The 12,819-nt window shown below is 45.7% G+C and overlaps 1 protein-coding gene across 3 annotated transcripts in view; it reads left to right on the top strand.

Annotated features, from left to right (window-relative positions):
• Nucleotides 1-12,819, top strand: part of LHFPL3 (LHFPL tetraspan subfamily member 3) — a 483,666-nt gene that overhangs the window by 426,320 nt on the left and 44,527 nt on the right. The window contains exon 3 of one of the 3 annotated variants that reach the window (XM_023640148.2): nucleotides 9,892-9,919. The exons of 1 other annotated variant lie outside the window; for it this stretch is intronic. In XM_023640148.2, coding sequence (XP_023495916.1) covers nucleotides 9,892-9,908 — 17 coding nt within the window. In that variant the 3' untranslated portion in view covers nucleotides 9,909-9,919. Of the gene's footprint in view, nucleotides 1-9,891; nucleotides 9,940-12,819 lie in introns of all 3 variants that reach the window. One more of the 3 variants, XM_001489278.6, reaches the window with a different exon arrangement.

The following is a 12,819-nucleotide window of genomic DNA, read 5'->3' on the forward strand; positions in this document are numbered from 1 at the left end:
GGTTTAACGGGACAGGCCAGGTTTACACCTACTGGCCTGACATAATTATTCATAGCGCCCACTTTCACTCTCATGAGTGACCTGACTGGGCAAAAAGGACATGGCAACTACCTTGGAAAGGGACTAGAAAGAACAAGAGAGTATTCTTTTGGCAACTTTTCTCCTATAACTCATAACATATTCATAGCTAGAAAGTAACCATTTCACCGTGCTGCCATGCTCACCTTCACAAATTAAAAATTATATCCTTATCTACACTGAGTTATCTTAATCAAAGTAGTATGTCATCAAGCTTTACTTTTATTCCTAATAAACAACACACATTATCCATCCATAATGACAATACTGAAATTAACCAAAAAGGGTTCGGATGAAAGTGCAGTCTATGTGGTTTTTCGTTCCCCTGACTGCTAGAAAATTCAGTTCTGGCAGTTCCAACTTATGGGAAGAGAGCTTCGGAGAGAAAGCAGTCATGCTCTCAAAACTTCCCTGTACTTGAAAGCATTTTTCCTTAAGAAAAACTGAGTTGGTTTCTTTTGAAGGAAAAACAAAAAATTTTAGAAGACCAAGCAAGGAGCAACATTCGGAGCCTGGAGCTATATATATCAACCTGGGCATAACCACATCCCGTATCAGAGAGAAAATAGAGGGTGGTACGCTGTCAGGGTGGGAGAGTGACCTGCAGCCCCGCTCCTCCAGCGTGTCCTCCCCATGTCCCTTTGTCACTTGCAGTCCCCACGTGTACCCTACTCACGCCAAACCACCAGACACCACAATAAGGCTTCCAGATTCTCCGAGACGCTCTGGAGGCACAGTTTTCTCATTTGAAAGATAAAGTGGCAGCAGGGACTTTCCTGCCTCATAGAAAGATCGTGACGATTAGAGGTAATGTCTCAGAGAACATCTTAATACATCAGAAAAAGATGCTTCCAATGCAGTAGGACACACGCGGGATGGGGATAGAGTGTAGTCTTCAAAGCAGCTGGACCTGAATTTGACTCCCCACTTCACCCACACTACTGCTCCCTCATCAGTGACTTTGGGTAAGAGACTAAGGTCTTTTAGACTCACTGCCCTCATCTATAAAAGGAGGATTAATCAGACTGCCTTCAAAGACGTTGTGGAAATGGACCAGACAACGTAAGGAAATGCCTGTCCTACAGTAGACACTCAGTCCCTCACCCCAAGTGGCCCTTCAGTTACGTGGGGACTAACGATGTGTACTATATGAATTTTTCCAGCCGCCTTGCTTCTCCTCTTTTCCATTTCACTGTATATTGGTGAAAGTCAAGCTGGAACAGTGAGAACCCTTTGAAATGGAATGTAACTTACAGAAATCAGTGTCGTTCTTTGTTACTTTCCGCTCCAGTGAAAGAGCTTGGCACAGAAGATAGACATGACCATTTGGAGGTTTAGATGTAATTGTCATTGGCCCTTTATGGTAGAAAAGCTAAAGTTGGTTTGTCCATCATTCCGTTGGGCAATATTAATACCCATAGCATTACATCCTCCACTGAACATAAAGAAAACTGGTAACTAAGGAGGACCAAATTTTGCTCCTGGCTACACATTCAGTGTCTTTAATTCACAGGGCTTGAGTGCATACATCGGAGGAGAGAATTTTCTTCATAACCAATGCTCATTCTGTCCGAACGTGTCACAGAGTAATACTCCTGTAAAACATATTTAACCCAGCAAATGGAGTCCTAAAGCATTTCTTTTACTCTGTTATTTCTCATTTGGAATACTTTTCATCCACCTCAGAAAGCTCTTTTCCTGTCATGGCTCACTACCTTGTCTTAGGATCTTTCTGTTTAGTAATTCCACTTGATGCAAAGGTCAGACCAGATGGTTAGAATAACTAAATCCTCAGGAGGACTTTCCTGTCTCTGATCCCATCAGAGCCCAGCCTCAAGCTCCTTCTGAATCCTGACCTCTCTCTCTTCTGTACCTCCTGGATGCCCTTGGACATCATCAGTGCTTTTGCCTGCTGACCTTAAATATTCTGTATCTCATTTGCCTCCTGAAATCACCCATTTAGACATCAGTGGGGTCTGGCTGGGCAACAGGGACCAAGATGGCAAATCCAGATGGCAGATAAGGTGTGGTAGGTGCCATTGTCCAGTAGGGACAAACACTTGCACAAATGGGAGGTGGACAGAAGGAAGACTTAGGGCCAAAAGCCAGCTGACAGGCTTCCAACGTCCCATCGAACATGAAGATTGGGTCCTACCTTCCGGCCTCCTGGCTTCCTTGAGTTTACTGTGCTCTCCTAGTCATTGCAATATTCGAGAAAGAATTGACGATTACCCTTGCTGAGCAGTCATAAGCTATGTTAGCTTTTGGGATGTACGACAGACTAGACCCCAAGGACGCTCAGGTATTATAGATTGTGAGTTGGCAGAGTTTCCCTTCTAGGAACTGTGTCTCCTGGGATGTCATTTACCTCTGCAGACAAATGAAAATTGTACCCAGCGTGGTGTCTGGGTTCTGGAGCTAATGTAAATGTATTTGGAAATAATCCCACAGTCTAATGATAGTAAGATAAGCATCTTTCCTAATATTTCACGGTGATGAAGATTTCCATTCCATTAGAAACTACCAGCATGTAAACAACCAACACTGGGCGAGAAATCAGGGCCCCCAGGTTCTGACCTCAGCTCTGCCACCAGTGGGTTGTGTTTAAAGTGTGGAAAGTACTCTGACTCTGAACTTTGGTCTCTTCATCCCTGGAGAACAGAAGTTGGCCTGACTCCATCTTGAGTCATTCTCAGCTCTCACATTTGACTGTCCGTATACCATCATCCTGACTTCCTAGTGGCCCACGTTTCTGAGATGGCAGCTAAAGGCAGGAGCGTCCGATCTAGCCCGCAGCTGATGGGGCCACATGGGGATTAAACCTCTAGCTTTGACTTCTTTGGCACCATTTCGTTATCAGTTGGACTAGCCGTCTCTGCAGTGAGGGGAGCACAGCTTGAGTGAGCTGACCTTCCTCACTAAACTATATCCTCTTGTATAATAACTGTGGTCACTAAATTTCACTGAATGTTTGCTCTGCACCTTATATCATTCAATCCTCACAATGACCCCGGGAAGTAAGTGCTCGCATTGTCCCCAATTCAATGCAGGAACCTTAACCTTGGAGGAGTTATGTAATTTGCCGAGGACGCAGCTAGAGCGTACCAGATTTAACCCAGGCTGACTCCAGAGCCCCTCAGGAATTCAGCTGCCACACTCCGGTGCCGTCACTTACTCACTTTACCACGTTCCGCAATGCATTTCAAGGTGTTTGACAGACACTGTTAGAGGCTCAGTCCGTGATTCTTGATGAGTAAATGTCTAATGCTCTGCTAACTTGTCTTCAGTGTTTGGAGAAGCAACCTAGCCTTGCTAACCAGAAGGCTTACCCCCTCGACTCAGACCTCGTGCAGAATTGTCCACGAGGCCAGCCTCAGAAATGAGAACTTTACCTATGTGATGGTTAATGTTATGAATCAACTTGACCGAGCTAAGAGATGCCCAGAGAGCTGGTAAAACAGTATTTCTGGGTGTGTCTGTGAGGGTGTTTTTGGACTAGACTAGCATTTGAATCCGTAGACTGAGTAAAGAAGATGCCCTTACCAATGCAAGTGGGCATCACCCTTTCCGTGAGGGCCTGAATGTAATAAAAAGGTGGAGGAAGGGTGAGTTCGCCCTCTTGCTTGAGCTGGGACATCCAGCTCCTCCTGCCCTTGGCCATCAGCACTCCTGGTCCTCGGGCCTTAGGGCTCAGACTGGGACTTACCCCATCAGCTCCCCTGGTTCTTAGACCTTTGCTCTTGGACTGAATTACACCACAGGCTTTCCTGGGTGTGGAGCTTGCAGACAGCAGATCATGGGATTTCTCAGCTTCCATAATTGTGTGAACTAATATGTATCTCCTATATATAGCTCTCTCTCTAAATATATATATCTCCTATTTATATATATCTCTCTTATATATATCTTCTATATGTATATATATATCTCCTATATATATGTCTCCCATATATGTATATATACCTTCTATAACATATGTCTCCTATGTATATATATCTTCTATGATATGTATCTCCCACCTATATAGATCTTATATCTCTCTCTCTCCTATTGGCTCTGCTTCTCTAGAGAACCCTGACTGATATAAGTGCCTATATAAGCATTTATGCACTTAACCGACTAAGAGGTCCTTGCCATTCTGCAATTAGGCACATCTCCCCAACCAGTTTAGCCATTTTTTGGAGCAGTGGTTCCCAACTAGAGGGATAGGGGTGGAGAAGACTCATGAGGACCACCTGAGGAGCTTTTTCGCACGACAGAAGTTCCACCTGCAGCACCTCCGCTGTGCCAGCGAACCCTAATGCTCTGGGGGGAGGGGAGGGCATGTCGAGTTTGAGACACGTCCATAGGAGTTTCTGATGTGTTTCCACCACCCCTGCCCCACATGCACAGTTCCACCAAGAAGAACCACCGCTTTAGTGAAAGTCAGTTCTATCTTTTCATTTAAATGAAGTCTGATCTTACAGTCTCAATTAAATGATGAGGCTTCATGTGGCCAGCTTGAACATAAAGACACCCAGACTTCCAACTGTACTGTTTGTTAAATAATTATCCTCAGCACTTTCCAGATGGGTGTTGACTGAAGATGGCTTACACATTTATGTTTCGTTGTGTCTTTCTCAGAATCTGACTTCTAGAGCGTAGTACGCTGCTTACATTCAAATTTTCTTAAAGCACAGTAAATGTTATAGCGCAGCGCCATCCCGCAGAACAATGATGGAGATGTCTACACTTGCCCTGTCCAATACAGCGCCCCACACTCGTGTCTTCTGAGCACTTGAAATATGGCCAGTGAGACTGAGGAACTACATTTTTATTGTATTTCATTTTTATTAATTTAAATTTAAGTAGCCCCATGTGGCTAGTGGCTACCATATTGGAACGGGCAAGTATGGAGAAACATCCTTCCATTTTTTTAACTAATGTAGAACTAGGACCAAGTACATTTTTTTTAAAAATCACTTTCCATAAAATTCAAAGCAACAAGAGCGACACTCGAAGAGCCAAGAAGAAATTCTAGCATGCTTACATTTCCATTGGGGCAAGAATTCTTAACAAAAAAGAGGATTCTGACCCAGAAGTAGATGAAAGCAGATGGGCAGGAAAGAGACATTCCCAAGGGGAGCTCCCTGGCAAATCCCTCATCATCTGTGAGACACGGAGCGGAGAGAGAGTGTCAAGGAAAGAGACATTCCCCCTCAGAGGAAATTCTAAATGTGTTTTTAGCCACCTGTCACCCCAGAGGGAGGACAGGATGTCAATGTTAAATTGGTAAGATTGTAAAACAGGGACCTTAGCTACCGTACAAGGCCAGCTGAGGTGTTGAAAGTGCATTTTAACTGGTGGAACTCCATTCCTGAAATCCAGACAGTGGCCAATGCCGCTTCGATGGCAAATCGGAAACCTCTATGTCTTCCATTTTAGAAAACTAGCATTTTCACTAATAATACCGTTCCACAAAGGCAGCATTATGCTGAATTTTTCTCTAAAGCAAATATTAGGGAAATCACAAAGTGACCAGGATTCAGAGAGAGACAGGGTGACAAGGTAACAGGAATACAGGACACACAGGCTCCATTGCAAGAAAGTGAACTTAAAAAATCCATTCTGTACAAAAGAAGTAGCTACTGAAGAAGTGGAGGTGGTCATGGGGCTGGCCCTGTGGCCGAGTGGTTAAGTTCGCGCGCTCCACTGCAGGCAGCCCAGTGTTTCGTTGGTTCGAATCCTGGGCGCGGACATGACACTGCTCATCGAGTCAGGCTGAGGCGGCGTCCCACATGCCACAACTAGAAGGACTCACAACGAAAAATATACAACTATGTACTGGGGGGCTTTGGGGAGAAAAAGGAAAAAAAAATAAAATCTTTAAAAAAAAAAAAGAAGTGGAGGTGGAATCTGAAGGGGAAGTTCGTTAACTGGCCCAGAGAAGACAGCAGAGGCGAATTCTGAGCTAGGACAATGTCTCTTAAATTGGATTTCAAGGACGTATTCTTGTGGGGGATGGGGATCTTCGGGTTTAATAAGGACATTTAAGTTTTGTGCTTTCGTTTTACTAATCATAAAGACAAACTTGTCTTTTTTGAGTGAGAATTCTCAATTGAAAGTCATGTTCAAAGAATGAGATTTTAGCTTTGCTAAGTAAATGTTTCTCAAAGGCTGGTTAAGAAAACCCATCATAGGTCTTAGCCAATTATGTTCCTTTAAAGGGGTCCATAGTTTATTCAGATTTGGGGATCAGTGACCTGGAGGCAGACCACAGACACCACTTGATTCTTATGGGAGGAGTTACAGCGGTTTCCTAAATTTGCCCTTGGCTCGATGAAACTTTTCTAGACTCAGAGCACAGACAGGGCGTGTTACTCATGTTATATTCCCTGATGGATGTCATGGCTTGAAAACTTCACTCTTCAGTTGAAAACGGGAAGCAGCGTGGTGTGGTCATCCTGGATCATGACTCAGGAGGTCCACACTGACCCTGACTGTCCCCAGCAGACTGTGTCTCTTGTCCTCTCGGAGCCTCCATTTCCTCACCTGTCAAATGAAGCAGTGGACTAGATGGCTAACTACCAAGGTCACGTCCAGCCTAGATGTCTTTGATTCTAACAATAAATTACAGCGCCGTCTTGTATTTCTTCTCTGAAAGGCTTCTCAACTAAAATTCATTTTCCCTAGGCCTCTATTTCATTTCCATTCTTTTCATCGCTTCCTTGTGCCAGTGAGCACCGAAGGCCCAGGAGGTGATGCATTGAAGGAAAAAATCAGTCAACACTCAGCGTTCCATCTATTATCAGCTACCACCCAGGAAGTGGGAAATTAAACTATCAAACCTAAACTCCCAGGGCGTAGTGACAATTATCCAGATATAAAAGAAATACTTACTCAGAGGGACGTTTTGGGTGGTTTCCATAAAGTTCCAAATGAATGAGACAGTTGTTCACTCGAGTGTGAGTAAATCAGATGGAAACAGAAGAGCTATGTCTGACTTTATGTTTTGAGTATTATGGATAAAATTATTTAATGAGTGGAATCTTGGCCTGTTACTTGACCTACTACCATAAGAGTGACTCGTGTATTTAGTGAGCCCCTGAACAGTCAAAGGGGCCCAATGCAAGCAGTGACGGCACAGGGCCTGTCGTGTCTGTAGCACAGAGAGAAGCATGCTGCACACACTTGTGCACAGAACCGCCAAGCCACAGCTTCCTTTTGGGAGGGGTGATGTTATTCATTTTCTCTAAGGAATCATCTCCCGCTCTATGGAAAGATACACATAAGGTATGTCCCATTGCCTCAGCCTTGACTGGAATATGATATCTATGGTCTGTGGGTTAATTCTCAGGGGTCAGAGGGATCCGGAAGAGGTTTGCCTTGAGACCTGACTAGGTAGCTAAGACAGAGCACAGAACATCCAAATACTCCAAAGATTTCTCAGGCATCAGCCCCTCATTTAGTGATGGAACCCATTCTTTCCGCCTTTTTCCTCCATGGGCTACTCACTGAAATTTACGCTGACAACTTACACCTGGGAATATCTGTACTAGCGAGGGATTGGACCCTGGGACCCAGAGCAGAACTTAGAAGGTGCTGCCACTGAACTCTTTACTAAAACGCTGTCCAGGATGATGATGCCATGGCTGTCTTCGCTGCCTCAAGGGCTCCAGCCCCCCATATGTGGTCCTGTGGCCTGATAGGCTCATTGACCCTCCAGGCGACATGGCATTGCTTATCTCATCAACAAAAAAAATGTGACTGCCTCTATCTCTTCTGTTAAAATAACACCCTTCTGGACAGTGTGGAACGAAAGCCCTCCGAAGGAGGAGAATGACTTAATTTGAAATGATTCCCTTTGAAACCGTCTCATATTTCCTATCCCGCTTATAATTTGGCTAATTGCTTAATAGTTCTGTTTAAATGTCTCCGTTTCTGCAAACGTCAATTCCTTAGAATAGACCTACTTTTTCTGGTTGGAAATCCTCAGTGTCCTCTGGCCCTTTCTCCCGTTTGCACTTTCGCCTGAGCAACCTTCCGATGACATAAATAGCAGCCCTTCAGAAAGGTGTCGAGCAGATCAAGGTGACTGCGTTCCAGAGCCCAAGCACTGTAATCTACGTCCTTGAAACAGTACCTGTGATCGGGAAAGATCTAAGACTGTGTCTTTTAGAAGCCAGCTTCCCGGCCAGACAGATGAAGCTGTGACCACCGGCAGCCCTAACTCGCTCCTGCAGTGGGGGGCATGCTGGACTCGACATAGGGAGAGGCTGCCCGAGAAAGAAAAGCCCATGCTCAGCCTTTGGGAGCTTGCAGCCCGACTGGCAGCTGGAGAATTCACCTCTAGGGTACATTTGCACACAAGAATATTATCCAGGTTAAAGCTGCTCAAAGCACAGGCCTTCTCAGAGTATCAAGATACACACACACAAACATGTATGCTGCTTGGTTTGGTGATAGAGTGCGCCCAGCTGGAAGCTGACCGCCATTGTGGTGTCTGTGTTTCAGGAGGGGAGCAGCCTATGACTTATGCTTTCTGGCAAAGGTCCGTTAGGCTAGGCTACTAAACGCACACTGATGTGTTCCTTGTCATTCTTTCCTTCTATAGTCTACCAGCTGAAGACTTCCAATTTGCTTTTAATTTTTCACTTGAAATGATGCTTTTACCACCCAACGTTAATAATCAAATTGCTTGTTCCAATGCTCATGTCCCAAAGAGGGCCAACACAATCCTCCACGCCTTTGAGACAGTGAGAAAGAGCAGAGCAGACTGAGGATGACAGAGCAGAGGCCGAGAGCTTCCACCTTGGAAACTGGCTCAGGCAGTGATGAGTAAGAAGCGACGCAGGCAGGTAACAACCAAAAGAGAGAAGTAAAAAGAGGGCCAAAGTCTCCTTCTTTCCTGCTTGACCACAATCTCCTGCCAAGTGAGTCAAAGCTGATGGAATGGTTCTGGGAAGAATGGAGGAGAGAAGTGGGTCCTCCTGCATGACTTGGTAAACTGCTTGGTACTCATGACCCAGCCCCATTCTCACACTGGCACTGTTACGCAATTCTCTGGGAGAGGCACTGGATGGAAGTGGGTTAGAAAATGTAAGATGCCTTCAATCCAAAGGGTGTTACCTGGGGAAGTGTGCATAGCCTTGAGTTGTCCAGCATGCACCAGGCCTCAGGGTTCCATCTGTGTGTGTGCAGTTGATTTCTGTTTATCTTTCTTTAAAAGCTGCTCTGAATTTGAAATGATGCCCTCAAAGATTTATAGCAACACGTGAAACTACTACTCGACCTGTGCATTTCTAACTTCGTCTTTTCCTCCTGAATGTTTTCTATTATTTTTCTTATGGAGCATCTGAAATTCTTTTCGAGTCCTTGGCTTTCTGTAAACTTTTGATCATCTAGTCCGGGTGGTATTGCCCAAGGAAGCCAAAGATAAATATATCAACAACGATGATATCTAAGACTGGCATCATGCTTAGTATTGAACGGCACTGTTCTGAGTATTTCACATTATTAATTCATTCCGACCTCACCGCAGTCTTATGAGATAGTGCTACTGTTAGATCCATTTTACAGATGAGGAAACTGAGGCACCAAAACCTAAGACACTTGCCCAGGGTCACACCTAGCAGGTGGCAGAACCAAGAAGTGAAACCAGAGTCTGGCTCTCAGACTCTGCTTCTCGTCGCCGTGAGTCCCCACACCTGTCTCTGCGCATTGTGAATGGAAATACCAGAAATGACGTTGTTACTATTAACCTTTAAAAATAAAGTGCGAGCTCTTAATTTATTTTACCTTTAACCATTCTGTTTTTCCCTCCCAAACTCTCAGATGATGGAAATGCTTAAAGCAAACTAAGGTAGTGTGAGACCACACCATGTAAGTGTGAGCATGGCGCCCGTGGCCCCAGCTGTGTCTTGTGCGCTTCCGCCTACCGTCCCCGCATGTTTTCTCCGCTGTTCTCACTCCCGCTTCCGCCGCTTGGCGCTTGGGCCGCATGAACTGCCACTTTTAAGCCGTAGATCGGATGTCTTTGTTCCTGATTTTGTATTTGTGCTTCTCTCGCCCGCAATCCCTGGCACGTGGGGAAGAGCCAGTGCACCTGCAGCTGTCAGCCTGGTGCCTCCCCCGGGAGGAGCTGGGGACTCCTGGAGAATGCGTTTGGTTATAGTTCTCTGACAATGAGCCCTTTAGAGTGTCAGCTTTTAAAATTCTAGGCATGTGTCCACGTTCTCACAGCAACATACTACGCCACACGTGCGGGCCTCTCCATGCAGGCTGTGGTCACCGAGAGCACGCCTTTGCTGTGTGGTGTTCTTCTGCGGCCACCAGCCTAGCCTGATGATTGCTCTGTGAGTCTTTGTAGGAGTGGATGCTGTGTGAAAATAAATACCGTTGTGCCGTATAACGAGGCTAAAATAAGCCGTGGAGAGAAACGCTAATCTTCTCGTTTATTTATTATTTTCTCTGTACATAATATATGTGATGGACACACATTCATATATTGAACAAACCCGTGATAATGAAGGAGGAAGGATCATGGATTTTAAGCCAAATATGGGCTATATCGGCCCTTCATTGTACACACGTACACACATACACACACAATCCCTTTTGGTGTTCCTTGAATCTACATAAATTGTATTTCCACTTTGAGTGAATTCAGTACATGATCAACCAGATTTACAGAGTAAACCAATTGGGGAGGATGAATTTGTGCCTCATGAAGAGTATCCCAGGGACATTTAAAATAGGAGCCTGTCTTACAGGACAGCCTTGCCCACCTGGCCGTGGTTTTAGGGTTGGAACTGCAATGTCACTGAAGATTCCAGTGTGTGTTGAGTGGGAATTAGGAGGAAACTTTCCAAGTTACTTGTCAGAGATGCCAAGAATTCAAAATTGAAGGGGCTCCCATGAGATGGGGCTGAACACCACTCCACCCCGTGCGGTGTAGAGACCCCCCAACCCCATCGTTTAGACGGGCGCAGAATTCTGGAGCTGAAGAAGAGCTCAGTTTGCACACTCACCTCAGGCTGTTTTCATGCAGCTTCCTCCCAGCAGGATTCCTTTCCCACTACAGGATTAAGGAAAAAGTTAGAGTTGGGCTGCGCAAATGGGCCAGCCTACAGGAGCGAGAGCCCTGTGAGACGGAAAGACCCTTCACTCCTAACCCCTGAATTCATAGAGGATGACTGAGGCCTCGGGAGGGAAAGCCACTTGTCCAAGATGGGGCAGAGCCTGGATTAAAACTCAGTCCTCCTCTTTCCATCATAGCATCTCCCCCAGAGAGAAATGGGAGACAACCCCGTACACGGCCAGGAAAGCTTTTGAAAAGTGCTTGAAAGTGAAGGAGCCTACATCCTAGGAAACGGGGCTGGGTCCCAGTCCTGGCTCTGCCACTAAATAGCTGGGTGAGCTTGGGAAAGTTACTGAGCCTCTCTGGGCTTCGGGGTCCTCATCTGTAAAATGAGTTTGAGAACAGCTGGTTTCAAAAAGTAAGTGATGCTCAGTTTGCACACTCACCTCAGGCTGTTTTCATGCAGCTTCCTCCCAGCAGGATTCCTTTCCCACTACAGGATTAAGGAAAAAGTTAGAGTTGGGCTGCGCAAATGGGCCAGCCTACAGGAGCGAGAGCCCTGTGAGACTATGTTATTAACTGAAGAAGGACACGGGCAGGGGGAGAAGGTGCAGATGAGAAGCCAGTGGCCTGCTCCCCTTACACAGACCTATGAGCTGAGCTGGATGTGGCAAACTCCAGAGGTGGTCATCACAGATATGCCGATTTCTGCAATTTGGGGTCATCCAGCTGGTGTCTATCTACTTCCCTCCTTTCCAAGATGCCACTGATTAGAGCTCTGGAACTTAAAGAGACTCACGGGGTGAACAGGTTACATTCTCTCCTTTCGGTGTATTGCTCACTGAGTTCACGGCGCCAGGGACGTCTCTGAGGCCGTCCGAGAATAATTTGAAAGCCAACAAGGCAAGAGTAGAGACCCACACGTGCCAGCTTCCAGCGAAGTTTTGAGATGCACCCCTTGTTTACATAAAATTGTAGAAATACAGAAATATAGAAGCATTCAATGTCATTTTAACAGAGCTTGCTTTCTCTATGGTAAATCCATGGCATTTTTATGATTAGTCTTTTTTATAAAGCGAAAAATCCTCACTTGATTTAACAGTTTGGCCCATTTTGGTTTCCATATATCCAGCTTGGCTTAACATGCAACTTTTTCCAAAATAGCCCATCTGGTCTGCAGCCGTCTTCCCTGGACCTGCCGCTGACTCGAAGTTGGGTGGGAAAGACAGAACAGATACGGCGGGGTGGGGAGAGACACAGCAGTGGGTAATTTCCTGTGCATATCTGAGATTCTAAGGCTGCTGGACAAGGCGTAGCCCCACAAAGAGCCTCAGAAAGTCTCGTTAAGAACTTCAGCGTCAGAATTTTAGTGGAGAGGGGAGTTAGAGGCAACAAATCTGGCTGGAAGGGTTGTGCTGGAGGACTTCTGGAGCTGCATCTGCCTGGCACGTCACATAAGATTGAAAAATGCCAATCAACCATGTCATTTGAGGGAGCAGCTGTTGGAAATTATGGTGGGGGCCTGCAGGTCCCTTCTTGGCAACCATCATGGCCCTGTTGTTAACATTCCTTCTCCTGACAAGTGTAGCACCATCTGAGGAGGAAAACGGCATTCTTGGGCAGCCCCACAGGACCAGGCATCACACTGAGTCATCACGTTGAGCATGCTGGACAGGCAGGCA

The sequence above is a fragment of the Equus caballus genome, chromosome 4 (genome assembly GCF_041296265.1).
Source record: "Equus caballus isolate H_3958 breed thoroughbred chromosome 4, TB-T2T, whole genome shotgun sequence".
Classification (NCBI taxonomy): Eukaryota; Metazoa; Chordata; class Mammalia; order Perissodactyla; family Equidae; genus Equus; species Equus caballus.